Below are 27,795 nucleotides of genomic sequence, written 5' to 3'. Positions count from 1 at the left end.
AGACTGCCAATCCACATAGCCAATCGATGGCCTGACTGGTGCTCCCTTTTACTTGATTGGCTTAGAGTTTTGCAGCCGCCCAGACAAACTTGACGGGGATTGGTCGAGTCTTCAGTTTTGAAAATCGTAGGTTTGGCCCGCGCTGTACCGCCCCGTTGCTTCACTGCAGCCGCAAGCCTCGGAGGCCGGGAGCCGTGGGGCCTGGGCAGGCTGGGATTTGTGTTGGGAAGGTCGCCGGACTTGGATCGGAGCAGCACTTAAGGAGACGCGGTGCAGTCGAGTGAGTGTACGCGGGCGGCCGGCTGGGGGGTCGTTAGCAATTTGTTATTCCTCCGCCAGCCCGAGACCGGGGAGCATGACCTCCCCTATCCCCCGTTGCGGCTTGCAGGGGATGGGTCACCTCTTTCAAGTGACGAGGTGCCCTGCCTTGGTCCTGGGGCCCAAGATGACCCCACCCCGCCGCGTCCAAGAGAATAACCCCGTCCCCTCCCCCTCCAGGTGCCTTTTGTTGACCTGGACGCGCAGGAAGCACCCACCGACCCGGTTGTGTGGCGGCATTATACCAGATGGCATTTCACCAGATGGCATTTCTGTACAGTTAACCCTCGCTCACCACATCCCTTGTCGACTGAGCAACGTTTTAAATTGACCCATTTCCGGAGGCCACTGCTGCCTTGTCACTCCCCAGGCCCGTTTACTGACAGTGGCCATCTCTGGGGCGCCCAGTCAGAACTTGGCGCCTACCTTTCCGAAGTTGAAATGGAGTAGGCGGCAAAGCTTGAGGTTAAGAGCACAGTTTAAATCCGGGCCCCGCCCCTGACTTGCCCGAAGACCTGGACTTAACTTCAGTCTCCCTCAATTTGCTTATCTGCGCTAGGATCTCCTTGAGGTTGTGGCGAGAATGAAATGAGATGATGCTCCACCCGAGCATGGAGCAGGTCTCTTTAAAGAAAGCAGCTATTACGACCCTCCTTCACTGAGGTGTGGTCAGGGTTGGCTGGTGGACTTCCCGCACCCTCAAGAGAACAGGCATTGTGAAGGAGGGCCGTGGGCCTCTAGTCTGATGTATGACGTGAGAAAAGTATTGGGAGAGGAAGATGAGTCTCCTTCACCCTTGGTGGGAGGTAAGATACTTTGGGTTTGTATCCAGGTTCTTACAGGGGGCTAAAGAGATTTTTGCTGCTTTTCCATGGGACCCTCATTCTTAACACTTTCTGAGGGTCCTCTCTGATCTAATGACAGTGACCGTTTTAAAATAGGCTGAGGCAAAAAATAAATAAAAATAAAATAAAATAGGCTGAGGCTGCTGAAAAAAAAATAAATAAAATCGGCTGAGGCTGCTGAAAACAAACTTCTTATGGAAGAAGCTCAAACGCCTTTTTGCACTTTGTATAAGAAGCCCACACCCACTTTGCCATTTTGAACAAATACTTTTTTAAATAAAAGAGCAAGTTGTTGCTTTCCATAGCGCAAAGTATTTTGTGTTCCTTAAACAGGTCTCTCTTTCCTAGCCTCAAACTGGATTCCTGTCGTTAACCAGGGCTGAGCGCTGGGACAGAGGGACTGGGGGGAGTCAGAGGGTAGCCAGAAGGCTGTGCTGTGACTGGAATCCACACCTGTCTCTGCCCAAAGCTTCTGCGGTCCTGCCCAGCTGGTCCTACCCTGATGGGTGCTGCTCTTGGCTCCTCGGAGTAGGGCTTTGGATGAGGAAGGTGTGCTCTAACCTGTGTAGAATGCCCTCATTTGGTGTCCGTGTGTGTGTGTGTCTTGGGGCAGGGAGTTAGAGTGGCTGTAGAATGTTTATTTCTAGGTGTGCAGTTGGTAGATGGATCTATTCATTCAACAAGTATTCCTTTTGTGCCAGGCACTCTGCCAAGCTCTGGGCTTCAAAGCTACAAGCAAGACAGACCAGGGCTTGCCCTCAGGGAACAAATGCTTAGTGGGCAGAGACAGGCAGTCAGCAAGCAGATACATCGTCACCTGAGTGTTGTGCAGAGTATTGAAATTGATGGATAGGATGGTGGCTGGTGGTCAGGTCCTCCCTGCGTTGCTGAGAGCCAAGTGCTGAGGAGTGAGCTGTACCAAATAGGACACAGAAGGTTCCAGGCAGAGGGCAGAGCTTACTCGAGGAACAGAGGCTAGTGTGCCCTGGAAATGAGGCCCCGGGAAGTCAGGCCTATGAGGCTGCAGCAGCACCTGGCGTTAAGCCCTTTATAGGGGTCAGTGACTTAGCCCCTCCTTCCAGAACCTCCTGTCTTAGGTGGAGGCTGAGCTGTGTGTGGTTCTTGGTTTTGAAGGTGTCGATCAGAGTGGTGGGTCACTGCCATGGCATGAGACATGCAATCTGTTATTATGGTTTGTGACTGTCACCTGTTAATTCGTTCTTTCATTGCCCCAGTCGGGATATTTATTGAGCCCCTGCTGTGAACCAGAATAGAACACTTCTTCCTTGCCTGGGGCTTTGGTAATAATTTTATAACTGAGTTTTGAGGAGAATATCAGAGTTTCTAGTTCTGTTTGTTTGAGTTGCTAGTTTTTTAAGAAATTAAGACATAGTAAGCAAGCTTATGGTTACCAAAGGGGAAAGGGGGGAAGAGATAAATTAGGAGCTTGGGATTAAAATATACACACTATGATATACAAAATAGATAACCAACAAGAACCTACTGTATAGCCCAGGGAACTCTTCTCAGTATCTTTTAATAACCTGTAATGAAAAAGAATAGATATATATGTATCTGTAAACTGAATCACTTTGCCACGCATCTGAAACTAACACAACATTGCAAATCACCTATGCTTCAATAAAAATTATTTTTAAAAAATTAAGGGAAAACTAATTTTGTATTTTATACTATCTGATATTTCTAAACTAAGTTTTCTAAAAAATAAGACATTGCTTATCTGCTCCCCTCATGCTCCCTCATCCATCCAAAGGCGTTTCAGCTCAAGGGAGAGAGTTGTAGAGGCCCCTTAGAAAAGAACCTGTCTCTGGACCACCGCTTTCTTACCCACTCCTTTGGAATGCGGATCTCCTGTCAGTTACTAGCATCCGTAACAGGCAGTTGGATTCGATGTTCTTTGGCCAGACACCTGGGGTTAGCTTGTGTGTACCTCAAGTGTTAGTCACTCAGTCGTGTCCGACTCTTTGCAATCCCATGGAATGTAGCCTGCCAGGCTCCTTTGTCCACGGGATTCTCCAAGCAAGAATACTGGAGTGGGTTACCATTCGCTTCTCCAGGGGATCTTCCCTACGCAGGGATTGAATGCAGGTCTCCTTACCTTCAGCCAGTAAGAGGAGTGGGTAAGAGCAGGCCTGTGTTTGGGCAGGTCAAAGGGGTCCTACCTGATTGGACCGCAGTTTCTCTTGAATCCAGGAAGCCCATTTATAAGGAGGTCCATTGATCCCAGAATTGGGCGGACAGTGTCTTATGGGGGTGGGGAGGGGGTGGTGTTTGAAGAGTGTGAAGATTCCAGCCTGAGCCCCCGTGCCTCTTGTCTCTGCTTTCTCCAGGCAGAGCCGCCATGGGGAGCACAGCCCAGGGGCCCACTCACTTGCTGGAGCTCTGTGACCAGAAGCTGCTGGAGTTTGTCTGCAACGTGGACAATAAGGACATGGTGTGGCTGGAGGAAATCGAGGAGGAGGCCCAGCGCATGTTTACCAGGTGTGGGGCGGCGGCTGGAGCGGGGACGGCGCGGCAGGGGCTGCCTGGCTGCTGCGGCCTTAGGGCACTTCCACACCTGCCAGGCAAGACAGGCTGCCAGGGGTCCCTCCTGAGTGCCCCGGATGCTCAGATGCTCGGCGCTAGGGAGAGGGGTGGGTCTGCGCCTTGGAAGGTAGGGCTGCCTGGCCACCTTGCTCCCCTGCTGTGTCTATGCAAGGAAGCCCCAAGTGCCTGGCCTCAGCTTGACCAGCCATTGCCAGGAATGGGGCAGTGGTCTGGCTGGGTGGGGGAGGGGCAGCGGTTTCCGGGCAGCCTCGACCATCACTGTCTTCGTACCAAACAGAGAATTCAGCAAAGAACCTGAGCTGATGCCTAGAACACCTTCACAGAAGAACCGACGGAAGAAGAGACGAATTTCTTCCATTCAGGACGAAAACAGAGACCCCATCCGGAAAAGGTAAAAGGGGCGGGAGGCTTGGTGCCCACAAGGAGAGTTTGATTCGAAGGTGTTAACTGAGATCAGGAGCAGTGGGCACCGCGTGCGCCATGCCGAGGGGAATGAAGCGGATCTGGAGACCGTGGAGTCCAGAGCTTGGGTGCGTTAGGGTAGGGGTGGTGTTTGATCTGGACCTCGGAGGGTGGGAAGGGTTTCTGGAGGTGGGAGAAGCAAGAGAACTGACTTTCTGCTTGGGGGAGAGTGACCAGAGGTGTAGACTGGGGGCTGGCTGTCTCCCAACCCCATCGCTATGCTGGTTCTAACTGCCCCTGTAATGACCGTGGGTTTCAGAGTACCAGGGGAAAGAGGCTGGGTCTTGAAGTCAGGCAGTCCTGGGTGTACACACCAGCTCTGCTGCGTAGCAACTGTGTGTCCTTGGGTTAATGTTCCACCTCTCTGAGCCTCCAGTTTCTGAAATCTAAAGTGAGGATGAGGGTCCCTGCCTCTCGGGGACTGTGTGGTAGATTAAGCCACAGAAGGTGCGATGCCTCCAGCAGGGTGCTTGGCCCAGTGTGACCCGGTCAGCGGGAGGTTTATGGGAATTTAATCTTTCCAGTGGTTTTGTGAGGACTGGGCATCACCCCAGTTCATAGATAGGGAGATTGAGGCTCAGAGAGGAGCATCTGGGGTCTCTTGGCTAAGGGTGGCAGAGCCTGAATTGGAACCCTAGTCTTCGGCCTCCAAGCTTCAGACTCCACTGGAGCTAGCAGCTCCTCCAGCTGGAATTTCAGGCAACCTCCCCACCTCCCTGGGTCGTCTCAGCTTCTGCTCCGCCCCTTCCACCAGGTTGTCCCGCAGAAAGACGCGGAGCAGCCAGCGGATCTCCCGGCACCTCCGCAGCAAGGACAAGGCGGAGAAGCTGGCCACGGTGGTGGGCGAGAATGGCTCCGTCCTGCGGCGCGTGACCCGGGCTGCCGCTGCAGCGGCGGCCACCTCTGCGGCAACCGCCCCTCCTTCACCCACCCCCGGATCTCCCACCGTCCTGACCAAAAAGCCCAAGGAGAGCCCAACCCAGTGCCTGCCGGTGCCTGCGGTAGAGATCAGTGCCAACGAGCGCCAGAGCGCCGAGAAGTACCTCAGTCAGCTCCAGTCTGCCCAGGCTCCGACCCCTGCCCTGGCCCCGGCCTCCCAGATCCCCTCGAGCTCGGATGAGGATTCAACACCCCAGAAGGCAGAGGCTGGGAGGCTGGACTCTGTCACCGTGAGCTCCCTGATGACTACACCCCGGGACCCCAAGTGCCGAGGGGCCGGGGCAGGAAGGTCTGCCTCCAAGCTCCGGATTGCAGTGGCTGCCCCGGGCCCACAGGGCTCACCCAGCTCTCCGACCTCCCCGTGGCGGGAGCGGGTGCTGGCTCCCCTCCAGCCAGATAACTTCTCCACGCCCACGGGTGCCCGCGTCAACCGGCGGTCCGTGCGGCGAAGCCTGATCGCCCCATCCTCCCCGGGCCCCCAGGCCTCCCTGGCCCAGAATCACTCCCCGGTTTCCAAAGAAGAGGGCACTGTCCGACGATCAAGCAGAAGGATCGCCAAGAAGGCTGCCAAAGAGCCAACTGCCTCCGCCCGCATCATCTGTGAGTTGGGGCTCGGCATTGGGCAAGGCTCCAGAGGGTGGTCCTTTGTGCCTGGCTCAGCAGAGGGTGTCTGGGGACCCTCTAAGCAAGGAGCTGTCCACAGAACTTTCTGTGATGATGTGAACATCCCAGATCTGTGCCATCCCACACAGTAGCCACTAGCTAGCCACATGTGGCTATAGAGCCTTCAAAATGTGGCTCCTTTGATCCAGGAGCTGAATTTTTAGTTTTATTACATTTTATTTATTTCAGATTTAAGTTGCCATACAAAGCTTGTGGCTGCCATGTTGGACAGGACAGATTCAATCCAGTGCTCTTGTTTTCCAAATGAGAAAATTGAGGTCCAGTGCTGTTTTCCACGGTGTCCCTGTGGTTAAAGCCATGCTGAGCTCAAACCTGGGCCTCTCCCCCAGGGCCAGCGTGTTCTACTTCCCTCCTGCCCAGACTCTCTTAGATTCATCCTCCTTATGGGCCCTCTCCTGTTAGCATGACTCTAAGGCCTGGAGATACCGAGGTGAAGAGAGATGAATTCTGGGAGGGACACATAGCTGGGTCTGAGTGCCAGCTCGACCCTTTACCCGCCCCGTGACCTCGGGCAAGTTACAGGAATGCCTTCATGAGCTTCAGTTTCTCATGTGTCAGCTGATAATAATAGCATCACCTCAAAGGCTCATCGGGAGGTTTTCTTGTTAATCCACATAGATTGCTTAGAACAGTGCCTACACAGAGCAAGGTCTGTGTAACATTAGCTGCTTTGTCATCATCTGATCCCAGCTCCAGGGATCCTTGTCCCAGGTGGTAGCAGGTGTCGTGAGCCACAGAGGACAGGCAGCTCTAAGAGTCAGGACTGTCTGCATGGAGGAGGTGGGGTCTGAGCTGGGAGCGTTGCGAAGGCTTCCTGGGCTTTTGCCTGGCTGAAAAATGCAGGAAAAGGTATTCCTGGCAGAGAGAACAGCTTGTATGGAGACCCTGAGGCCTGAACTGGCCAGTGATGGGGTATCTGGGACTCGAACTTGACCCCACGAAGGATGTGGCCCCTCGATGGTTGTTGGAAGGTTCCAGCACTGTGTGAAAAACAGCCAAGAAGAGAAGGAACAGGACAGGGAAGCCAGGGAGGAGGCTGCAGGGTCCAGCCAGAGGACGATAAGGTCCTCGGATTGGTGGAGAGGACAAGCCAGGTTTTTACATTAATGAAACCGAGGCTTAAGGAGGCCGCTGAGTCTGTTAAGTTGGGAAGCTGGGGTTAAAGCCCCGTGTGTTTCATCCTTTCTGGGATGGTGGGCAGCTCACCAAGGAAGCCAGGTGGAAAGCCTCAGGGCAGGGCATCAGGCAGAAACTGCCTGGCCCAGTTTCTTCCCTGCTTGGGGAAGGGCTTGCTCCAGGGTCGGGGGCTCAGGGACACACAGCCGGTGGCCTGTGCAGATCTGTGTTCAAACACACTGACCATATTTGGATTTTCAGAAGGGCCCAGATGGTTCTGACCTGTCCTGGGGATTTCCGTAGGTGTGAATCTCATCCTGGGCAGGAGCCCAAGGCGGAGGGCAGACCTGGAACTCTAGAGGGAGGGCCCTACCAACACTTCTGGTTCAGACATCTAGATACTCTTAAGCCAGTCTTTTCACTGGAGAAGGAAATGGCAACCCACTCCAGTATTCTTGCCTGGGGAATCCCATGGAAGGGAAGCCTGGTGGGCTGTAGTCCATGGGGTCGCAAAGGAGTTGGACTGAAAAACAACACTGCCCCGCCCTGCACAGAGGTGGGCTTCAGATTTGATCTGCCTATGACCCAGTCCTCTGGAAGGAAGACAGTCAGACAAGGTGGTTAAGCCCTGGAGTCACCTAGAGCCTGGGGGACCTTCTCAGAACCTCAGTTTTCCCATCTGTTAAATGGTAAGAATGCCTGCCTTGAGTGTGGGTAGAAAACCCATCTTAGTGGTTGGATATGGTACTGCTCTTTCATATAAAACAAAACAAAACTAGATGATAAAACCACAGTCAGCTTGTGTCCCTAAAGCTCAGCGGAGGTGTGGCCTGGCGCACCCTCCTAGGGTGTGGAACAGGGAGGGGCAAGAGGGCTTCCTGGAGGCCTTCCTGACACCCGGGCCCTGGGGCTTAGCAGGTCGGGCAGCTTAGAGGTGTGGGTCTTAGTTTGGGTTCCCCGGAAGCAACCCTCAATGTCAGGATTTGAGAGAAGCTTGTTACTGTGGGGAGGGGAGGAAGCACCTGCAGCAGGGGAGCAGGGAGGTGAGCCGGGGAGAGAAGACCGCCAGTAACTGCACTGGGGCCTCAGGGGACCTCTGGAGCCAGTGTGGAGCCCTTGGGAGGGGCTGCTGGGTGGAGGCATTAACCCCCCAAACTCCTGGCAGGGTGCACAGTTGGCCACACTTCACTGGGCAAAGAAGTGGTCTCTGAAGTGGTCAGGTGGGACTAGGGCTGCCGCCCCGGGGTTTCTGCAGGGCCCAGCTTTACAGGCCAGGCTCCTCCTCGGGTGTCCCGCCCAGCTCTGCACTGGGAAACGGTCCCTCAGCCCCTCTCCAGGCCTTCTCCCTGCCACCAGACCTGTTCTAAAGCCCTAATGGTGTGAGTCAGCACTTAACATTCCAGAGAAGTCTTTGCACACTTCTGCATGGTCACGTGGTCACACAGGTGTCTTCTCAGCTTTCGGCCCCCTCATCAGCCAGCCTTGAGCTGGGAGGGGAGGCAGGGAGTGGGAGGAGTCTCCCTGCTGTGGACCCTGCAGGTGGGAGCCTGCCCCTGTTCTCCACCCTACTCCCCCAGGCCTGCCTGCCTCCCCCCAGTCAAAGTCACTCAGTCTGTCCAACTCTTTGCAACCCCATGGACTATAGTCTGCCAGGCTCATCTGTCCATGAAATTCTCCAGGCCAGAATACTGGAGTGGGTTGCTGTTCCCTTCTCCAGGGGATCCTCCCAACCCAGGGATCAAACCCTGGTCTCCTGCATTGCAGGCAGATTCTTTACCATCTGAGCCACCAGGGAAACCTTACTGCAGGAAGGTCCCTGCTTCCGGCCTCCCATCCACTGCCTTAACTTCTGGCCACACCCCTGTGGCTTAGATGCTCCACAAAGCCTGCTCCTTCCTGCCTCATGGCCTTTGCAGATGCTGTTCCTTCTGCCTAGACTGGCACCTCTCCATTTGTGGCCTCAGGACCTCAAAGAGCTTTTAATTATGAGGACTCTTATCTACCAATAACTCTATTGGTAGTTATTTAATACTTTAATATAAGAGTAACAAACAATTACCTATTAAGGTTAGTTTTTCTTTCTTTTTTTTTTAAGAAAAAAATAACTGTTTTCCAAACAAATGTGGTGAGGAGACTGGCATTCTCATGTTGTAAATCCCATTCATGGGTGGCTTAAAAGAAGGCAGCTGGGTGCTGCATTCCGTCTGTTGCATTGTGTTTGTTTGGGTTCAGGTCTGTGTAGAAAATCTGGCCTCACACAGAAACATAGTTGAAAAAGGGAAGAGGACTTAGAACGTCTTTTGTTGTGTACTCTCTTTTTTTCTTCCAATTAATTTGTGCATACTCGCAAGTGTGCGGAGTTACGCACATCTTCCAGGTGTCAACATACTTTATTATATATTGTCTTAAAGGAGCACGTTTGTTTTCTGGTCTCATCAGAAAGGTTTTTAGGTATCAGGAAGCTATGAAGTTCATGGCGGTTTTGGCTTTTTGTGGGGCTCAGTTTTTTATTCTTGGCAACAAATCCTGTTCGTTTGATTTGAAGGGACGGGCTCCCTTTGTTCATTTCTAAGAAGGTATCTGCCAGATACCCAAGCTTGTTGAGCCATTGTTTGTCAGTTGTTCTTTAAAAACAGCATTCTGTTTTAAAAAAAGGGAGGGGGTGGGACCAGTTCAGGTGAGACCTCAGACCCCTCTGCTTTGTAGAGATTTGACTATGCAGCCCAAGGGCATTTTGCATACTTTCTACTTTATGACATAGTGTATTAAAAAGATATGTACTTAAGTTTATTTATTTTAAAAATATTTTATTTATTTACTTATTTATTTGGCTGCAAGGTTTTTTTGTTTTTTTTTTTTAATGCTTACTTATTTGACTGTGCCATGTCTTACTTGGGGCACACGGGATCTTCGATCTTTGTGGCAGCATGCAGGATCTTTAGTTGTGGTTTTGGTATTGTGGTGAAAATAGTTAAGACCTTGTGAGTCCCCCAAAAGAGTCCTCTTGGGCCCTCAGCAATCAGGAGCCCCAGACTACACTCAGAACTACTGGCCCAGACATCCCCACCCCCTCCTTTGCTGCTTTCTTGCACTTCACGTTCCAGCCTCCAGACCAGCTTGTCTTCCCATCATAGGGTTTTCAAGTCCTCTCCACTTTCCTGTCATGACACGTCACGTGTCAGCCACAGGATTATCTGGTGATTGTCTAGACCAACTTGTGGACTGTCTGGTTTGCTCTCTGTTGGGTCCCCAGGGCCTGGTGCATAGTAGGCCCTCAACATATGTTTGCTGAATGCATCCGCTGCTTTGTATTCGGCCCGTGCTGGGAGGTGGAGGCTCCCTCTTTCCAGACACTCCCAGCCCAGTGAACTTTGTCCTCGGAGCGGCGTGTTACCAGCTAAGGAGTAGCAGGAGATATTCAGGCAGCAGCTCCATGGAGGGTGTGAGGAGTCAAGGGAATGCTGACGGCAGGACTATGCACCCCGGAAACAGGGAGGGGTCTGTGGGGTGGAGGGGGTCTGTGACGAGTGAAGGGAGGGGTCTGCAGGTGGATGGGGTCTGCTGCAGAGGGACGCAGCCAAGCCCCCAGCAGAGCCTGACTCCTGGGACCTCTTGGTCCGGGACCAATTCTGAGGGCGTCTTTTTGTCCCTTTGTTTTCCCGTCAGGTCACAGTTACCTGGAGAGGCTCCTGAATGTTGAGGTGCCCCAGAAAGTCAGGTGAGTTGAGTTCCGCGGCTTGGGGACCTTCCCGGGGCTGGGCAGGGCACACGGGGGGCCTTTCCAGGTGAGCCCCCCGGGTGGAGGCATTTCCTATGCCCGAGCCTTCCCTTCCCTTGGGAACTGCTCCTGAGCGGCCCACCACTGCCCCTGCCCCTGCCCCAGTCTTAGCAGGAAGTGCCCCGCGGGTGCCAGGGCTTCCCACATTGCTTGTCAACATCCCTCGTCAGCCCTGACCCCTCCGAGCCTTACCCTGGGGCCAGGGCTCCATAGGTTGTCAAATCCAAAGCCAGCGCAGTCATGAGGAGCCAGTTCCTCCTGGAGTGGGCGGTGTGGGGATCGGGCTGCTCCGTTTATACCCCAGCACTGCTTGGGGCCAGTGCCCCTTTGCCAGGAGGCCACGTCCTGCCATCCCTGAAACTACTCCAGCCCCCCCACCCCCGTGGCCCCTGCTCTGGAGCAGAGGGTCGGTGCTGGGGATGGGCAGACCCACTGGCTTTGCTGGCCCCACGGTGAATGGAGGAGAGGCCTCAATGAGACACGGCTCATTCCGGCCAACTGGGTTGACACAGAGCTGAGAAAGGGCTCCAGAACCCAGGCCCCGATGGGATCTGAGTGAAGCCAGACTCAGAAGCTGATACCCCTTGTCTGCCCGGGCCGCAGACTCAGAGCTCCGAGCACCTGGCTCTGGCTGCCCTGCCTGCCTGGGGCTGGGGGGCTGTGGTCCAGTCTGGGGCGTCTGATGGACTCCTCCTGGCTCGCTCCCCCAGGGCACGGGAAAGGGGCTCCTGTGGGGAGGCTTGGGCTGGGTGGGTCCCACAGTGCCCCCTGCTCTGCTTCCAGCCCCAAGGAGGAGGAACCCAGCAAGGAAGCTGAGCCTAAGGAGGCAGCCGAGCCAGAGGTAAGTGGGCAGGCCAGGGCAGGGTGAGCTCGAGGCCTTCGAGTCCCGGGTGCAGACTCCTGAAGCCTTGGTTCTTCCCTTAGGTCCCCAAGAACAATGGCAAGGCCTTGCAGCTCCGCAGCACCACCAACATCACCCTTAGCCCACCCAGCTCACAGCCTGCAGCCAGTGGCCAGGGTGAGTCTCCTGCCCTGCTGGCGAGGGACACTCAGGGCCGTGCAGGCCTTGGTAGCCTCTGCCTGAGTTTCTCTTGGAAGAGGGGCAAGCCCGGGTTCCTGGGCTGACAGGCCGAGGTTACATGAGACCTGGGGTGCAGAGATCTCCTTGAGTCTACATGTTTCATCTCCCACCGTTTGGCCGAAGCTGCTCCTAGGTGCAATTGGGTGGCCATGGCCGGTTGGTCCAGGAAGCTGGGGTGGGGTGGGGGGACCTGGATTAGGGCGGTAACTGTGAACATGCCAGGTCAAAGCCTTGAGCCTCCCTCCAGGGTGGGGAACAGGAGGGACTGGGTGCTGGGGTGTGAGCACCTGGCCTGTGTTTCGTCTGCCGCTGGCTCACTTCTCACCTCTGGGTGTCCCAGCTGAAAGGGCGGGAGCGCTGTGGGCTCTGGAGCCCTGCCCGCACCTTCCCTGGTTCAAAGTGCAGACACTGAGGGGGCTTGAACGTGGCTCCCTGGCTTCATGACTGGGTTAGGGACAATGGCTATGCCAGCCCCACAGACCCAAGGGGTCGCTGCCAGAACCCATTGGAGTAGAGAGTGTTGTGAGGGACTTCCCTGACGGTCCAGTGGCTAAGACACCACACTTCTACTGCAGGGGGCATGGGTTCAATCCCTGGCTGGGGAACTAAGATCCTGCATGCCACATGGTGTGGCCCCCCAGAAAAATAGAAATGTAAAAATAAAAGTGTAATAGTGTTGAAGAACCAGGGGAGGGGAGATCGGCCCTTTCTCTTGCCAGGGAAACAAAACCTACTGACCCACACCCCACGTGTTGACCCTGTTCAGGAGCACCCCACCCCCACCCCTCTGCCACCCCCAGTGGAAAGAGCCAGGAGAGGTCAGGTTTTGAAGCCAGTCCAGGGGCCTCTTAGAGCTTGCAGCTTCCAATTCTTCCTCCCGTGAAAGGCACCTCTTGTTAATGTTGGGCTGGGGAGAGGGGGCAACTGGGCTCCCAGTGTTAAAGGCGGGTGGGACATGCTTGGGGCCACCTCGATGGGACCGTCTCACTGTTTTCACCCCGGAGGCCAGGCCTCGAGGGGTCTGTGGACTGGGGGCTGCTGGCTCTGCACGTCCCGAGATGTGTCAGGGCCAGACGGTGCTAAGGTGGATGCTCCTGCCCCTGGCCACCCCGAGATATGCTGGGAAGAGAACTTCACCCCTGCTGGGGCTGCTGCCCGTGGGCCCCTTCCCTGGACCCCTCCCCACCCTCCCTGCCACCCCCCTGAACCTGCTATCTCCACAGAGTCCGAGACTGACCAGGAAGATGGCCCCAAGGAGCCACCCCAGAGTGTCAGGTTTGTATCCGGGAAAGGGCGTGTAGGCCACCATTCTGAGGGACCCAGAGGGGCGTGAACCCTGAGTCCTTGGTCAGGGAGTGTGGGCACCTGTGTTTCCTCTCGGCAGAGGTGGGGCCTGGTGCTGTCACTTAATAAAGGAGACAGCTTCGTGCTGTGGGGGGGTGAGCCTGGCCTGAGAGTGGGCAACGGGATCCCAGACCCCATCCTCCTGGCCGCATGACCTTAGACAGGTCATTTCCCTTCCTCTGACCAGGCAGCAGAGGGTCAGTCAGGGAGATTCACCTCTGCAGTACCTTTCAGGCTGAAGTCTTAGGGGCTGGGCCCAGTTCTGTTCACAGGGGGAGATCTTTCCTGGGGCGTGACGGGGGCGCTGGGGAGGATGCCAGGGCCAGCCCCCTCACACCAGTGCCTCTACCTCTCGGCAGGAGGAAGCGCAGCTACAAGCAGGCGGTGAGTGAGCTGGACGAGGAGCAGCAGCTGGAGGATGAGGAGCTGCAGCCCCCCAGGAGCAAGACCCCCTCCCCACCCTGTCCTGCCAGCAAGGTGAGTGCGGTCTGCCTTCCCTCCGTGCCCCTGCCCCACCCCCGGGGCCTGGCCCTGGCCTGTCTGTCCCACCCCCGGGGTCTGACCCTGGTCTCTCTGTCCTGCCCCCAGGGTCTGACCCTGATCTGTCTGTCCTGCCCCCCGGGGTCTGGCCCTGGCCTGTCTGTCCTGCCCCCCGGGGTCTGGCCCTGATCTGTCTGTCCCGCCCCTGGGGCCTGGCCCTGGTCTGTCTGTCCTGCCCCCCGGGGCCTGACCCTGGTCTTGTCCGCAGGTGGTGCGGCCCCTCCGGACCTTCCTGCACACCGTTCAGAGGAACCAGATGCTCATGACCCCGACCTCAACCCCCCACAACAGCATCATGAAATCCTTCATCAAGCGCAACACTCCCCTGCGCGTGGACCCCAAGGTGAGGAGCTGCGGGGGTCTGGGCCAAGGCAGGTTGTGGCCCGGCCCACCAATCAGGGGCAGCTCGAGCCTCTGTGGCCCTGGGCTGCCTTGACCCTGGGGACTGTCCCATCCCCTTGGGCTCCGCCCGGCAACCTCAAGGCTTGGCGGGCTCCTGGTGGCCTCCCAGGTCCTGGGTCCTGGGCCGGGAAGTTACAGAACTGACCTGGCTGGCTGGCACCATGACCATCCATCCCGCTACACACACACTGTTCCCTCCCAGTGGCCTGAGTAGTTAAAGTGGAGGATACGCGTGGACACTGATTTGCTGGGGATGAGGGCTGGGTGATGCCAGAGGAGGTGACAGAGATGCTGGTGAGAGGTGGGCAGGCCCCATGCAGACTTGCTGGCATCACCAGGCGGGTGGTCTGCCTTCCAGGTCTCCCCCAACCTGGCATTAACTCTTGGCTTTTTCCCTGTCTCCTCTCGTCCACAGTGCAGCTTCGTTGTAAGTAAGGCCTTCTCCTGTCCTCGTAACCTAGCTCCACGCAGCACTTACCACTGTAGCCCTGTCTCTGCAAAACTGACAGCACCCGTAGAGGCACTAACACCATCGATGGGAGCGTTAAGGGGGGGCTGGGGGAGGGAGGTGAAGCCGAGGTGCAGGCAGGCTGACCCAGCAGAGCCTGCTCCGGAGGAGGCGTCTCAGAGCCTCCCCGAGGCAGGAGGCAGCAGAGGGGGTGTGACCTGCGGCCTGTCACCGGGGCCACATCTTGCAGCATCCCCCCAGCCCCCAGCCACCTCCTTCCCACCTCCTTCCCTCCCTCCTCCCCAGTGCTGGGCTCACCCTCAGGGTCTGGGGCTGCGAAGAGAACAGACAAGGCTTCTCTGATCCCAGGCCACCGAGATTTACTGGGTCGCAGACCTAAGCTGCTGCCTTGAGGGGCAGGGCAGTGCAGGGAAAGGAGGTCCGGGTCTGCCGGGTGACGCTTTCTGGAACGGTCAGTGCCATCCCTTCAGAAAGAAAGCCATAGGAGCTGTTCTCTTCTCAGATGTCCCAGAGCCGAGCTGGACCACCGGCCATGTGCAGGGAGCCGTGGGGCACTGGGACCGGCTTGGGCCACGGTCCTGGCTCCCGCGGTCTCCTGAGCTGCTGCAGAGCTACATACAGCCCCCGCGGTCCTTTCGTGTCCACTGGCGCTTTAAAGGGTCTCCTACCGGGAGGGCTTCTGCCTCCAGTCGAGGGTCTTAGGCCCTCAGCTTGGCAGTCAAGGGGCTTCCCCACAGCTGGACATGCGGTCCCTGAACTTGCCTCTCCTGCAAGAAGGCTGGTCCCATCTGGGTGGACAGGGCCGGAGCGTGCCATCCAGCATGCCAGGGAGCAGCTGTGTGGTCCTTATGCACCTGTCTTTGCGCCAGGGCCCTGCTGGGCATCTGTGCCCACAGCAGTGAACCAGCCTTGGGCTTGTTCCTCCTACAAGGAACTACCCGTGCCCCACCCAGACTGCTTGGAGCCTCGCAGGGCCCCTAGGGATGACCACGGGATCCAGGAAGCTGCCGTTCCCAGCTGTGGGGAGCCCAGGTCTCTGCACGGGGCATCTGGTGGGTAGGACAGTCCTCAGGAGACCAAGGGACCTACGCAGGTCCCTGTGGCCCTGGACTGGTTTCCTAACCTTTGGGCCTACATTTCCTTGGCTATGAAATGTGGAGACAGTGGTCCATTCGTGCAGACTGGATGAACCAAAGAGTAATATGTGTCAAGCCCCCAGCACAGGGCTCGGCATGAAGTGGTGATTTGATGAGTAGCAGTGACGCTGCTCATTGAGGCCCCTGGAGGCAGAAGGGGCTGTGCAAGCTTTTGACTCCTCCCACCCTCTGCCCTGGCCTTGATGGGGGCCTCTGGAGAGCAGCCCACCTCCCAGGGTTGGGGCAGAGAGGAAGCACGGGTTCTATGGCATAAGTAACTCTTGTTTCCTTGTGTGAAATTCACAATGCAACAGGATAAATTCTGTGACCTGGACTGGGAAATCCTAACACTCGAACTTCCGGACAAGAACCTGTTCTTCTGAGCCCTGCTGGGAGCAGGAGTCTTGGCATGGGGAGGAAGGGTGGGTAGAAAGAGAGGGTGGGTACACTCTGGGTGCCACATGGCCTTTGTTTCCCAGATGCTTTCCTCACAGGCCAGCAGGCAGGGTGGCCTCTTGCTGGGTTCCCCTGGGTCTGGGTGGGTGGAGAGCAAAAGGCCACCTGCTCCCTCCCCCTCCCTTCAGGAGGGGGCCTCCCGAAGGCCAGTGTCCTCCTCCAGCCTGGCTCCTATGGCTCAGGATCATCTCTGTTTCCATTTCTCTCTCCATCTTAAAAAAAAAAAGAAAACTTTTATATAAAAAAAACTTTATAGTAAAATTTATGTTAAAAATGATCACATGGTAAAATCTATACCTTGTGTAAATATAGGTTTATGTAACCCCTGCCACAATTGGAGTGCAGAGCAGTTCCATCACCACCCCCAAAACTCTCTCCCCCACCCATAACCTGTGTTCTCCATCACTATGGTTTTGGCTTTTTGAGAGTGTCACGAGTAGAATGATAACAACAGGTGACCTCTTGAGATTGGCATCTCAGCCATCACATTTGAAGTCAGTTTCTGGTAGACACCATATAGTTGAGTCATGGTGGTTTTGTTTTGTTTTTCTTCTTAAAATCTAACAGTGTCTTTATTTTGTTGTACATTTGGATTTAAGGATTTAAGCCTACTTTTTTTTTCTATTTATTTTTATTAGTTGGAGGCTAATTACTTTACAATACTGTAGTGGTTTTTGTCATACATTGACATGAATCAGTCATGGATTTACATGTATTCCCCATCCCAATCCCCCCTCCCACCTCCCTCTCCACCCAATCCCTCTGGGTCTTCCCAGTGCACCAGCCCCGAGCACTTGTCTCATGCGTCCAACCTGGGCTGGTGATCTGTTTCACCCTTGATAATATACATGTTTCGATGCTGTTCTCTCTAAACGTCCCACCCTTTTTTTTTTTTTTTTAAGCCTACTGTTTTATTGTTGTCGACTGTTACCTTTGTTTTTTTCCTTCTGTTTCCCTTTCTTGCCTTTTTTTTGGGGTTCCTTGAACATTTTTTAGTATCCCATTTTAATTTGTCTTCCACGATTTGGACTGTATCATTTTGAGTGTTTTTTGGTGTTTGTTCTGAGGCATTACATACTTAACTTTCACAATCACTTTAGCATCTGTATCTTATCAATTACCTGTAGGTGCCTGACTCCCTGCTGTGTGTGATCCTTGTCTTACATGTTTCATCTCCATACATTGACAGACCTGGCAGAGTAATTTTTGCTTTCAACTGTCAAACATTTTAAAGAAACTCGAGAGGAAAGGAAGTCTGTTGATATTTACCCAGATATTTATCATTTCTGTTCTTCATTTTTGATGTTTTCTTCTATCATTTCTCTTCCATCTGGAAAACACACTTTAGCAATTTTTTGAGAACAAGTCTGCTGGCAGCAAAAATTCTCTAGTTTTCCTTTGTCTGAGAAAGTTCATTTAGGAAGGATATTTTCACTGAATAAGTGGAATTCTTGAGTAACAGTTCTTTCCTTTTAGCAATCTTAAAATGTGCCATTTCTGTCTGGCCTCCATACTTTCTGATGTCAGTCAAATGATTGCTTCTTGTTAGATAATGTGACTTTTTTTCCAGTGCTTGCTTTTCAGACTTTTTCCCTTTGTATTAAGTGGGGTTTGTTGGTTTGTTTGTTTGTTTTTTCAAGCTATGCTGGGTCTTCATTCCTGCAGGCTTTTCTCTTGTTGTGGCAAGTTGGGGGCTCTCTCTAGTTGTGGCGTGCGGGCTTCTCATTGCTGTGGCTTTTCTTACTGTGGAGCATGGGCTCTAGGCACGTGGGCTCAGTAGTTACGGCTTCTGGGCTCTGGAGCGTGGGCTCAGTAGTTGTGGCACATGGGCTTAGCTGATCCACAGCATTCGGGATCTTCCCAGCCCAGGGATCAAACCCATGTCTCCTATATTGCCAGGCAGACTCTTTACCACTCAGTCATCAGGGAAGCCCTGTATTATTAAGTTATTATCAGTTTGATTCTTTTCTGACTGGGTATGGGTTTCCTTGGGTTTATCCTCTCTAAGTTTTGATGACCTCCTTTAATCTGTAGATTTATATCTTTCAGCAGCTCTGGGCATTTTCAGCCATTATTTCTTCAAGGTTTTTTTTTTTTCTCCACAGCATTTCATAAACCTTATGTTGTCATCCCACAGTTCCTGTAGGGTCTGTTAATTTTTCTTCAGTATCTTTTCTCTCTGTGCTTAGAGTGGATTCATTTTATTGATTTGTCTTCAAGTTTTCTCCATTCTCCACTGGGTCCATCCACTGAATTTTTTTTTTCCAGTTACTGTATTTTTAGTTCCAAAATTTCCATTTGATTCTTCTTTAGATCTTTTACTTGCTGAAAGTTTCTGTTTTTCCAGTTTCTTAAGAATCCCCTGATGACGTATTAAAGCATTTTTGTCATAGCTACGTTAAAGTCTTTGTCAGGTAATTCTAACATGTCGTCTTGGCGTTGGTGTCTGTGATTGTCTTTTCTCATGGGAGTTAAGATTTCCCTGGTTCTTTTATGCTGAATAATTTGGGATTGCATCCTGGACATTTTGAATATGATGTTAGGAGTGAGTTAAAGTTGCTCAGTCATGTCCTACTCTTTGCTACCCCATGGACTGTAGCCTGCCGGGCTCCTCTGTCCATGGAATTCTCCAGGCAAGAATACTGGAGTGGGCTACCATTCCCTTCTCCAGGAGATCTTCCCGACCCAGGGATCAAACCTGGGTCTCCCACATTGCAGGCAGATTCTTCACTGTCTGAGCCACCAGGGAAGCCCTATGCAAGAAGACTGGGTCTTGTTTAAATCTTAAGAAGAATGTTAGTGTTTGCATTAGTGGCAACCCACTGGTCCCGGTTGTGGTTCCAGCATCAGTTCAGATTTCAAAGCCTTCAGAGCGCTATTTGGACCTGTCCAGGGTGTACCAGTCAGCAGTCAGTCTGGGATCTGGCAGGTGGCCTATGACTTTAGTTCTCAAAGTTTCAGGTGTGATATTACAGGGATTGAACCCGTGTCTCCTGCGTTGACAGGCGGATTCTTTACTACTGAACCACCAGGGAAGCCCTGAAACAACTAGTACTTTTAAAAAGTTGTTTTTGGAATTATTATGTAGCCATATCATAAGAAGTGTGAAAAGTTAAGGGAAAAAAATGGCATCTCTGATCTACCGCCACAGCCTATAGTAAACCTCTGTTAGCATTTTGCAGTATTATTTTTTCTTTTTTTTCAACTATTAGGAAATAGTTGATACACACAAAAGTGTGTGTGTACAGTCATAAACTTATTACACATATAATAAAAAATTAACACGTGTACCCACCCAGGGGCTTCCCTTGTGGCTTAGCTGGTAAAGTATCCACCCGCAATGTGGGAGACCTGGGTTTGATCTCTGGGTTGGGAAAATCCCCTGGAGAAGGGAACGGCTACCCACTCCAGTATTCTGGCCTGGAGAATTCCATGGACTGTATAGCCCATGGGGTCACAAAGAGTTGGACAGGACTGAGCAACTTTGGCTTTCGCCCACCCACCCCCTTAAATAGAACATTAACAATAACTTTCAAAACTGCCTTTCTGTCCCTTCCCAATCTCATTCTTCATTCTATTTTCAAATACACTTTTTACATAGCTAGACTCAGAGCATACATCCAGTGTTGAGCCTGACTTTTGTGTTGCCCAGGACTTGCCCAGGCCCAGGTGAGGGCATGCATGTCTCAGGCCCCTGGGAGGCCTTTGGATTCCCCCAGGAGAGAGACTGAAGCCCCAGGCCTCCATCTGGGTGGGAATGGAGGCCCATTTGGGGTGACTTTGCCTCTCGGAAGCAGTCTGGTGCTGCTGCCTGTCTGGCGGGGTGTGCGGGGAGGTGCTGTGGGGGTCCCAGGGCAACCTCTGGGGGTCGTCCTGGCCCAGCACCAGGCTGTGCTCGTTCACTCCCTACCCCCACCCCAGGAGAAGGAGCGGCAGCGCCTGGAGAACCTGCGGCGGAAGGAGGAGGCCGAGCAGCTCCGCAGGCAGAAGGTGGAGGAGGACAAGCGGCGGCGGCTGGAGGAGGTGAAGCTGTAAGTGCCCCGCGCCCCGCAGCCCACCCCAGCCCCACTGGGCCCCCGTGACCCCCTCTGTGCCCGCAGGAAGCGCGAGGAGCGCCTCCGCAAGGTGCTGCAGGCCCGGGAGCGGGTGGAGCAGATGAAGGAGGAGAAGAAGAAGCAGATAGAGCAGAAGTTCGCTCAGATCGACGAGAAGACGGAGAAGGTGCGGGCCTGGGCTGTGGGCGGCAGCTCAGTGGACTGGGCCCACGGGGACCTTACCGGGGTCCTGCCCCATATCCTCCTCCTGTCCGTCATGGGCCCTGGGGTCTGCTCTGAGCCACGTGGAGGGTGGAAGGTCTGCTCTGGAGCAAGCACAACCCTGCGCCCCTGGCAGGACTGCCTCCTGGCTGCCCCCTCCCTGGGGCTGTGGGAGCAAGCTGGGCCCATAGGGACTCAGACTATCCGCCACGCAGAGTGCCGAGCCCCACTCCGTAGGGTTGAGTGAGGGGGGCTGCTCCAATGGGCCTCTGGGCATGGGCTCCACAGGCCAAGGAGGAGCGGCTGGCAGAGGAGAAGGCCAGAAAGAAGGCAGCAGCCAAGAAGATGGAGGAGGTGGAGGCGCGCAGGAAGCAGGAGGAGGAGGCGCGGAGGCTCAAGTGGCTGCAGCAGGTGCGAATGCCGGGCGCAGCCGCAGGGAAGAGGCGGGGGAGTCTGCAGGGCCCCGAGGACCACTGGGCACACGCCCCTCCATCAGGTTGATCCTGGTGGATCTTGTCGCCTCGAGCTTGGAAGGAGGTTCAGCAGAGGCCGTGGAAATGGGGATGGTGACGGTGACCTGCCTTGGGTTTTCTATAGAGGCAGCAGTTTGAGGGCCAAGTCCATGGGCTCTGGAGCCAGACTTCCAGTTTCAGTTCAGCCCTCTGTTAGCTGTGTGACCTTGGGTGGGTTCCTTGACTTCTCTGTGCTTCAGGTAACAGTGGTATCTACTTGATAGGGTTGTTGTGAGGATTAAATGTGCTGCCTGTAAGATTACACGGCTTCCCTGGTGGCTCAGATGGTTAAAGAATCCACCTGCAATGTGGGAGACCTGGGTTTGATCCCTGGGTCAGGAAGAGCCCCTGGAGAAGTGAATGGCTACCCACTCCAGTATTTGTGCCTGGAGAATCCCTATGGGCAGAGGAGCCTGGTGAACTACAGTTCATGGGGTCGCAAAGAGTCGGACATGACTGAGCAACTAAGCCCAGCACATAAGATTACAGGCCTGCCTCTTCCTGGGAACTGTCAGTGTTAGGACTCTGGGGAACGCAAATCTGTCATTAGGGGTTTACAAGACTAGTGACTGAAATGTATGAAGTATTTACATAGTGCCAGGCACTGTTCTAAGTGTGTCTCGTATATAAACCCAGCAGTCTCATGAGGCATGGGCGTAACTGTTGTCCGTGTTTTATCAATGAGGACAAACCAGGCCAGAGGGCCCTGTGACCCGCCCAGTGTCCCCCAGCTCCAGGGTCTGGCTCCAGTCTGTACCCTTAACTACTAAATATGCTGCAGCAGCAGAAGTTGTCACGAGATGCGTCTCCGGCCAGTCTTGGCGCTCCTTGTGGGCGGGGCTTGTGGGGTGTCCCTGGGCTCACGCCCCGCCCCCGCTGCCCCGGACGCTCTGGCCGCTCCAGCCCGGGCTGGCCTGCGGGGCCCTGACCGTGCTCCCGGTTCACAGGAGGAGGAGGAGCGGCGGCACCAGGAGCTGCTGCAGAAGAGGAGGGAGGAGGAGCAGGAGCGGCTGCGGAAGGCGGCCGAGGCCAGGAGGCTGGCGGAGCAGCGCGAGCAGGAGCGGCAGCTGGCGGAGCAGCGCGAGCAGGAGCGGAAGAAGGAGCAGGAGCGGCTGCAGGCCGAGAGGTGAGGCGCCGGGCGGGGGGCCCGCCCCCGGGGCCACGCCGTCCTCCTGCGCGAGGTTGACACAGCTGTCGCCATGGCCAGGGGCAGCTCCCGCCTCCACTCGGGGGTCTGGAAAAGAAAGCTTCCCTGGTGCTCAGAGGGGAAAGAATCTGCTTGCAGTGCAGGAGACCCGGGTTCGATCCCTGGGTCAGGAGGATCCCCTGGAGAAGGGAATGGCTACCCACTCCAGCCAGTATTCTGGCCTGGAGAATCCCCATGGACAGAGGAGCCTGGTGGGCTGCAGTCCGTGGGGTCAGAAAGAGTCGGACATGACTGAGCAACTGATGCTTTGGAAAACAAGGAGCCTTTTTTCCTCTTGGTTCCAAACCAGGCAGACCACCCAAACGTGGTGTGTTTGTTGGCTGCTTGAGATTCAATGAGTACCAGGCAGACCACCCAAACGTGGTGTGTTGGCTGCTGGAGATTCAATGAGTACCAGGCAGACCACCCAAACGTGGTGTGTTGGCTGCTGGAGATTCAAGAAGTACCGGGCAGTCACTCAGGGTTTTGTCTTCATTCTGCCTCCAGCCGGATAAGCTGAGCCCGTTGGTGTGATTTTTTTCTCAGCTGACCTGAGGCAGGGAGGTCGCAGGACGAGCCAGCATTTCTCAGCAGTCGCTGAGGGTCTTTGGGTGGGAGCGTCCCACCAAGAAGGATGCCCTTTGGCGTCCTTGGCTCCTGCCCGCCACTCTGCTCCTCTGTTCTGATGATGACTTGGGTTGCCCCCCATCAACATTTCCTGGCTGCCCCCTGCCCCCACTGGGGACCGTGGTGGATGAGCCCTTTCAGAGACAGGGGTCTCTGCAATAGACAGGATTTCCACTGGTGTTTATCCAAGGCCAATCCCTATGCCTGGTTGTGCTGGGTCCTGGGGTGCTGGGGAGGATAAACCGCAATCACCATTGGCCCAGAGCTGTATGGGGCCCTATGCCTGTATGTAGACGTAGAGAACTCTGCCTGTGCATGTGTAGACACACGGGCAGACCTTGGCCCAGGCCCTGCCTCCACCTCCTAGAAAACACCAGGCGTCTGTCTGCGTGGGGGGTCCACCGCCAGGGGGCTCACTGCATCGGGGCTGTCTCCCGTGCTTGATGGTTGGCACAAAGGTGTCCTATGACCTGTGGGCAGAGTCAGAGACAGGAGCCTGGGAAGGGAGCAGAGGGTGGCAGCTGGTGTGGTTTTAGAATTCGATGTGTGCCGGGCAGCACCGGGGGCTCTAAGGGGACGGACGATGGTTTGGTGGTCATAGTGGTTGGCAGCTACACGCCTTCCACCCGTTTCCTTGTTTAAACCTGTGGCAGGCGCACCAGCAGCTCCACCTCCAGAGGGGCACACAAGTTCAGAGAGGTTCCGTGGCTTGCTCAGGGTCATCCGAGCAGGCACACAGAGGTGGCCCGTGAGCAGCCCCGCCCAGCTTCACGTCAGGCCTGGGTTCAGTGTGGGCCTGCGGTCAGGACGAGTGGCAGTGACTCAGAAGACCTCATTTCACTCTCCCGTCAACTCTGGAGGAAAGGGGTTAGGCTTGCCTCGTAGGGCGGATAAGAGTGAGGTGCAGAGTTGTGTGGAGGAGGGGGGCCCAGTTTGGTGGCTTCGAAGCCCAGCACCCCCCACCCCATCAGGTGTGCACGCCAGCCCCCCGCCCCCCAGCCCCCAGCGCAGCTGCTGGCCCTCAGCTGGCGTGCCCGCCCCGCCAGTGGGCCGGGGGGCCTGGCTTCCCTGGCAGGGACGGAACAGGGGCTTAGCTTCCTGCCCTGACCAGCTCTGGCTACGTCCTCAGGGAGCTGCAGGAGAGAGAGAAGGCCTTGCGGTTACAGAAGGAGCGGCTGCAGCGGGAGCTGGAAGAGAAGAGGAGAAAGGTAATGGGGGGCTGGGTGTGTGGCTCCCACGGGCTCTGTGCTGAGCTCTGGGCTGGGGCGGCCTGGCCCCGGTGGTTCTGGCAGGAGCTGCTGTGCCCCCTGGGCTGTGCTGGGGCTGGCGCGGAGGAGGGGTGCGCACCCCCCTGGTCCGTGACAGCCTGCCTCCCGCGTCTCCGGGCCCCAGGAAGAGCAGCAGCGGCTGGCTGAGCAGCGGCTACAGGAGGAGCAGGAGAAGAAGGCCAGGGAGGCCGCGGCTGCCAGCAAAAGCCTGAACGTGACCGTGGATGTGCAGGTGAGGCCCAGGCGTCAGGGTGGAGAGGCCCCCAGCTCTGAGGAGTCTGCCCAGGAGCTGGAGGCACAGGCTGAGTGTATTAGGACCATGAGAAAGAGGGGGGCTTCCCTCGTGGCTCAACTGGTAAAGAATCCTCCTGTAATGCAAGAGACCTGGGTTGGGAAGATCCCCTGGAGAAGGGAAAGGGTACCCACTCCAGTATTCTGGCCTGGAGAATCCCATGGACCATACAGTTCATGGGGTTGCAGAGAGTTGAACACAACTGAGTAACCCTCACTTCACTTCATGAGAAAGAGAAAGGATACAGTCGGCCCAAGTGATTTTTTTTTTTATCCCCCCACTATTTTTGTTATATGTATTGTTCCTTATTCTGAAAGTAGAAGTTAGTTTTTTAAAAAAAGAAACTGAACTTTATAAAAGAATACAAAGCAAAAGAAAGGTGCCCTCAAAGGATAATTCTTAGCCTGGTGTATTTCTTTCTATATTTAAACATTCATAAATATTTTGTACACACTTTTTCTCATACACATAGTTTTTTAAAGGGGCCCAGACTGTACATACCGGCTCAGTCTGTTCATGCTGCTATAATAAATGACCCTAGACCGGGTGGCTTAAACAGCAGACGTGCTGGGAAGTCCAGGGTCAAGGCGCCGGCAGGTGAGGGCCCCCACTGGTTCACAGATGGCCGTCTTCTCACTGTGTCCTCACATGGCTGGAGGGGAGCGCGGGCTCTCTGGGGTCTTTTCTAAGGGAGCTAATCCCACTGAGGTGGGCTGTGCCTCCCAAAGGTCCCACCTCCAGGTACCATCACACTGGGGATTAGGATTTAACATAGGGATTTGGGGAGAATACAAATGTTCAGTCCAGAACACATACCATTTGGCAGCTTGATTTTTTTCCCCTTCCTTTTTTTTGCTTGTTTAATGTATTGTACATGCCTGTTTCACCGTTTATTAATTTCTTTCTTTTGGTTGCTGTGTTCCACTTAGTTGGTACCAGAATTTCTTTAATCAGCCCCTTCCCGACAAGCATTGAGGCTATTAATGCTGTTACAGACGGATGTAGTGTGAGGACGGGTTTTCGTTGCAATGTAACTTAGGATGTTGAAAACTTGGAAGGTAACTGAACCAGGTGGTTAAATTGTAAATCGTGGAGTTCCCAGTACAGTGCCCTGCAGCCGTTCAGAGGACACACACACACACACACTGGATGAACGTTTACAACATACTTTTACATGAAAAAGGAAGACACGGAGTCATGTATGTGGTCTGATTTTTTTTTCCCCCCAATCAAAAAGCGACCCCTGAACCTTTTTCTTGCTTTTCCCTGTGAAGTGAGGGGAGGTGGCCAGCGCCCGGCGCTCCTCAGCGGCAGGAGAGGCCAGCGTGCCGGGCGGGCAGCCAGCAGCCGTGTTCATCTTTTCCAGTCTCCAGTTTGTACCTCGTATCAGATGACCCCCCAGGGGCACAGGGCTCCCCCCAAGATCAATGCGGATGACTATGGGATGGATCTAAACAGTGATGACTCCACCGATGACGAGGCCCATCCCCGGAAGCCCATCCCCACCTGGGCCCGAGGTGAGCGGGGCCTGGAGCCCCCAGGAGGGTGGGTCCCCACTTGTGACTTCGAGGGCCTGGAGAGTGTGGCTCGGCGGCTGTGGGTGTCAGGAGCCCTTTGTGCCTGTGGGCTGGCAGCTTGAGTCTTGAGCCAACTCTGCATCGGACCTCCGGACGCTCCTGGAAAGGGTGGGTGCCCCATGACCAGTGGGCTCACCTGCAGACCAGATCTACGGGGCTGGGTGCCTCCGTTCTCTAGCAGATGTGTTAGATCCTGGCTGACTGCTGGCAGGCGTGGTGCGGGGTGTTCCGTCCCAGACTCTGGCCTACCCCTGGGAGCCCCACCCAGCAGGCCAGATGGACCCAAATATGTCGCCTGGGATGGGAATAGAGCTCAGAGAGGTAGTGGGGCTTTGGCCATGCATGAAGAGCTGGAGCGGGGGTTCTGGCCAGCTGGTGGCGGGAGTTGGGGGTGGAGATGGGGACCCTTGAGCAGGATTGGTGCCCGAGTTTACATGTCTCTAAACGGGAGTGCAGGTGAGTTTGAAGGTGCCTCAGGCCCGGGTCCAAAGCCTGCAGGAGTGAGCGAGGCCAGTGGACGCCCATCTCACAGAGCTGGCTGAGCTAGGGGCAGGGTGGGCCTCACTGCCCGGAGGAGGGCTGAGAACCCCAGCTCAGCCCTCTACAGACCACGGGCCCTTGAGTCTCACCTCATCTCAACCCCATAGTCAGCGGGATCTGACTCCGTCTCCATAATAGTGAGTCATTCTGAGGTGGCAGCCGGCAGGGGTCGGCGGGGCTGGGATGCCAGGCTCATTGTGGCTGACCTCCACCAGCCCCCTTGAACTCTCGGTTTTCCCATCGGGAATGGGGGTGCTGAGAGCACCCAGCTAAGGGCTACTGATGACGAAGCTCGTTAGTGCAGGAAGGCCTGGTACCGGGCAAGCGCTGGGCACGCATTCTGCCACCCTGACCCCCTGGGTTCCTCCTCAGCCTTGCTCTAGGCCCTGAGCCAGCAGCAGCCCCAGCCTGCTCCAGGCATGATGGGGCCTGCGCTGTTGATGGCGTGAGTAGCCGATCAAGGCCGTCAAGCGTGGTGTCAGACGTATTGGTTCTGGAGCTGGACTTGTCTTCAGACCCCAGCTCTGCCGGTCACCAGCTGTGTGCCTTTGGGCAGGTCTCGCCGAGGTGGCCGTAGGGATGAGGCGGTCATGCAGTGACCTCAGCCGAGTACCTGGCCCACTTGAGCTGCCAGAGCAGGGCTGCAGGAGCGGACAGTGGGAGGTTATCGCTGTTTCGTGGAGGAGGACCCTGAGGAGAGTTGATGTGGCAGGAGGTGGGGGAGTGATGAGGTGGAGAGGTTGACAGGGGTTCTGTGGGAGGGCAGGAAGATGGGAGGAGGCTCAGGGGGAACCCAGGGCAGTGAGCCGGCCCTTCATGTGCCCCTACAGGCACCCAGCTCAGCCAGGCCGTCATCCGCCAGTATTACCAGCCCCCGGACCTTCTGGATCTCTTCGGAAGCCTCCTCCAACTGGACTTGGAGGAAATCTTTCAGAAGAGCAAGCCCCGCTACCATAAGCGCACCAGCTCCGCCGTGTGGAACTCGCCGCCCCTACAGGGCCCCAGGGTCCCTGGCAGCCTGGCCTACAGCCTGAAGAAACACTGAGCCGGGCCCATGGGCCCGCTCAGCCATCTCGGCCTTTGTCTGTGTCTGTCTGTCCGTCTCTCTGTTGACCCGGTGCCCTCCTGCCTGGAATCCTGTCGCTGAGGGTTTGGTCAGCTGTATATAAATGTCCTCTGTGCCACGGGTGAAGAGCGGCCCGGGCCGGCTGGGAGGCTGAGCCTGGTGGGTGTTCAGGGAAGACCGGGCCCAGCCCCGGCTGGTCTGTTGACAGCACTCTGTAAATAGATTGTTAGAGTTGAGCTGAATTTTAGCCTCTAGTGTTTGAGAGCTAGGTTAATAAAGTCTATTCCTTTAAGCCTGCTGTGGGTATCATGGCACCAGGGCTTCGCTGCACAA

At 55.3% G+C, this 27,795-nt stretch overlaps 1 protein-coding gene across 4 annotated transcripts; it reads left to right on the top strand.

The window, feature by feature from the left end:
• Window positions 1-126: 126 nt before the first annotated feature.
• On the top strand, window positions 127-27,754 carry INCENP (inner centromere protein). 4 transcript variants are annotated; one of them, XM_061165941.1, is made up of 20 exons: window positions 153-280; window positions 878-1,124; window positions 3,515-3,665; window positions 4,009-4,122; window positions 4,948-5,732; window positions 10,599-10,650; window positions 11,494-11,551; window positions 11,635-11,728; window positions 13,015-13,066; window positions 13,495-13,612; window positions 13,884-14,018; window positions 14,493-14,504; window positions 20,060-20,169; window positions 20,239-20,359; window positions 20,683-20,805; window positions 21,854-22,032; window positions 23,849-23,927; window positions 24,112-24,219; window positions 25,646-25,796; window positions 27,227-27,754. In XM_061165941.1, the coding sequence occupies exons 2-20, from the start codon at window positions 1,064-1,066 to the stop codon at window positions 27,439-27,441; spliced, it is 2,718 nt and encodes a 905-aa protein (XP_061021924.1). In that variant the 5' UTR covers window positions 153-280; window positions 878-1,063; the 3' UTR covers window positions 27,442-27,754. The 4 variants fall into 4 exon arrangements, with proteins under 4 accessions (XP_061021943.1, XP_061021946.1, XP_061021924.1 ...); XM_061165960.1 differs by lacking the exon at window positions 878-1,124 and having other exon boundaries at window positions 127-280; XM_061165963.1 differs by lacking the exon at window positions 27,227-27,754 and having other exon boundaries at window positions 151-280; window positions 25,554-25,665.
• Window positions 27,755-27,795: the final 41 nt, after the last annotated feature.

This window comes from Dama dama, chromosome 2 (genome assembly GCF_033118175.1).
Source record: "Dama dama isolate Ldn47 chromosome 2, ASM3311817v1, whole genome shotgun sequence".
NCBI classification, from domain to species: Eukaryota; Metazoa; Chordata; class Mammalia; order Artiodactyla; family Cervidae; genus Dama; species Dama dama.
The sequence above is the reverse complement of the archived record's forward strand: the minus strand, read 5'-3'. Positions and strand labels throughout refer to the sequence as shown.

Excerpts from the sequence above, each read along its gene's own strand:
- INCENP (XM_061165941.1), top strand. The coding sequence starts at position 1,064 with ATGTATGACGTGAGAAAAGTATTGGGAGAGGAAGATGAGTCTCCTTCA. Across the intron at positions 4,123-4,947 it reads AGAGACCCCATCCGGAAAAG|GTTGTCCCGCAGAAAGACGC; the intron begins GTAAAAGGGGCG and ends CCCTTCCACCAG. Across the intron at positions 22,033-23,848 it reads GAGCGGCTGCAGGCCGAGAG|GGAGCTGCAGGAGAGAGAGA; the intron begins GTGAGGCGCCGG and ends CTACGTCCTCAG.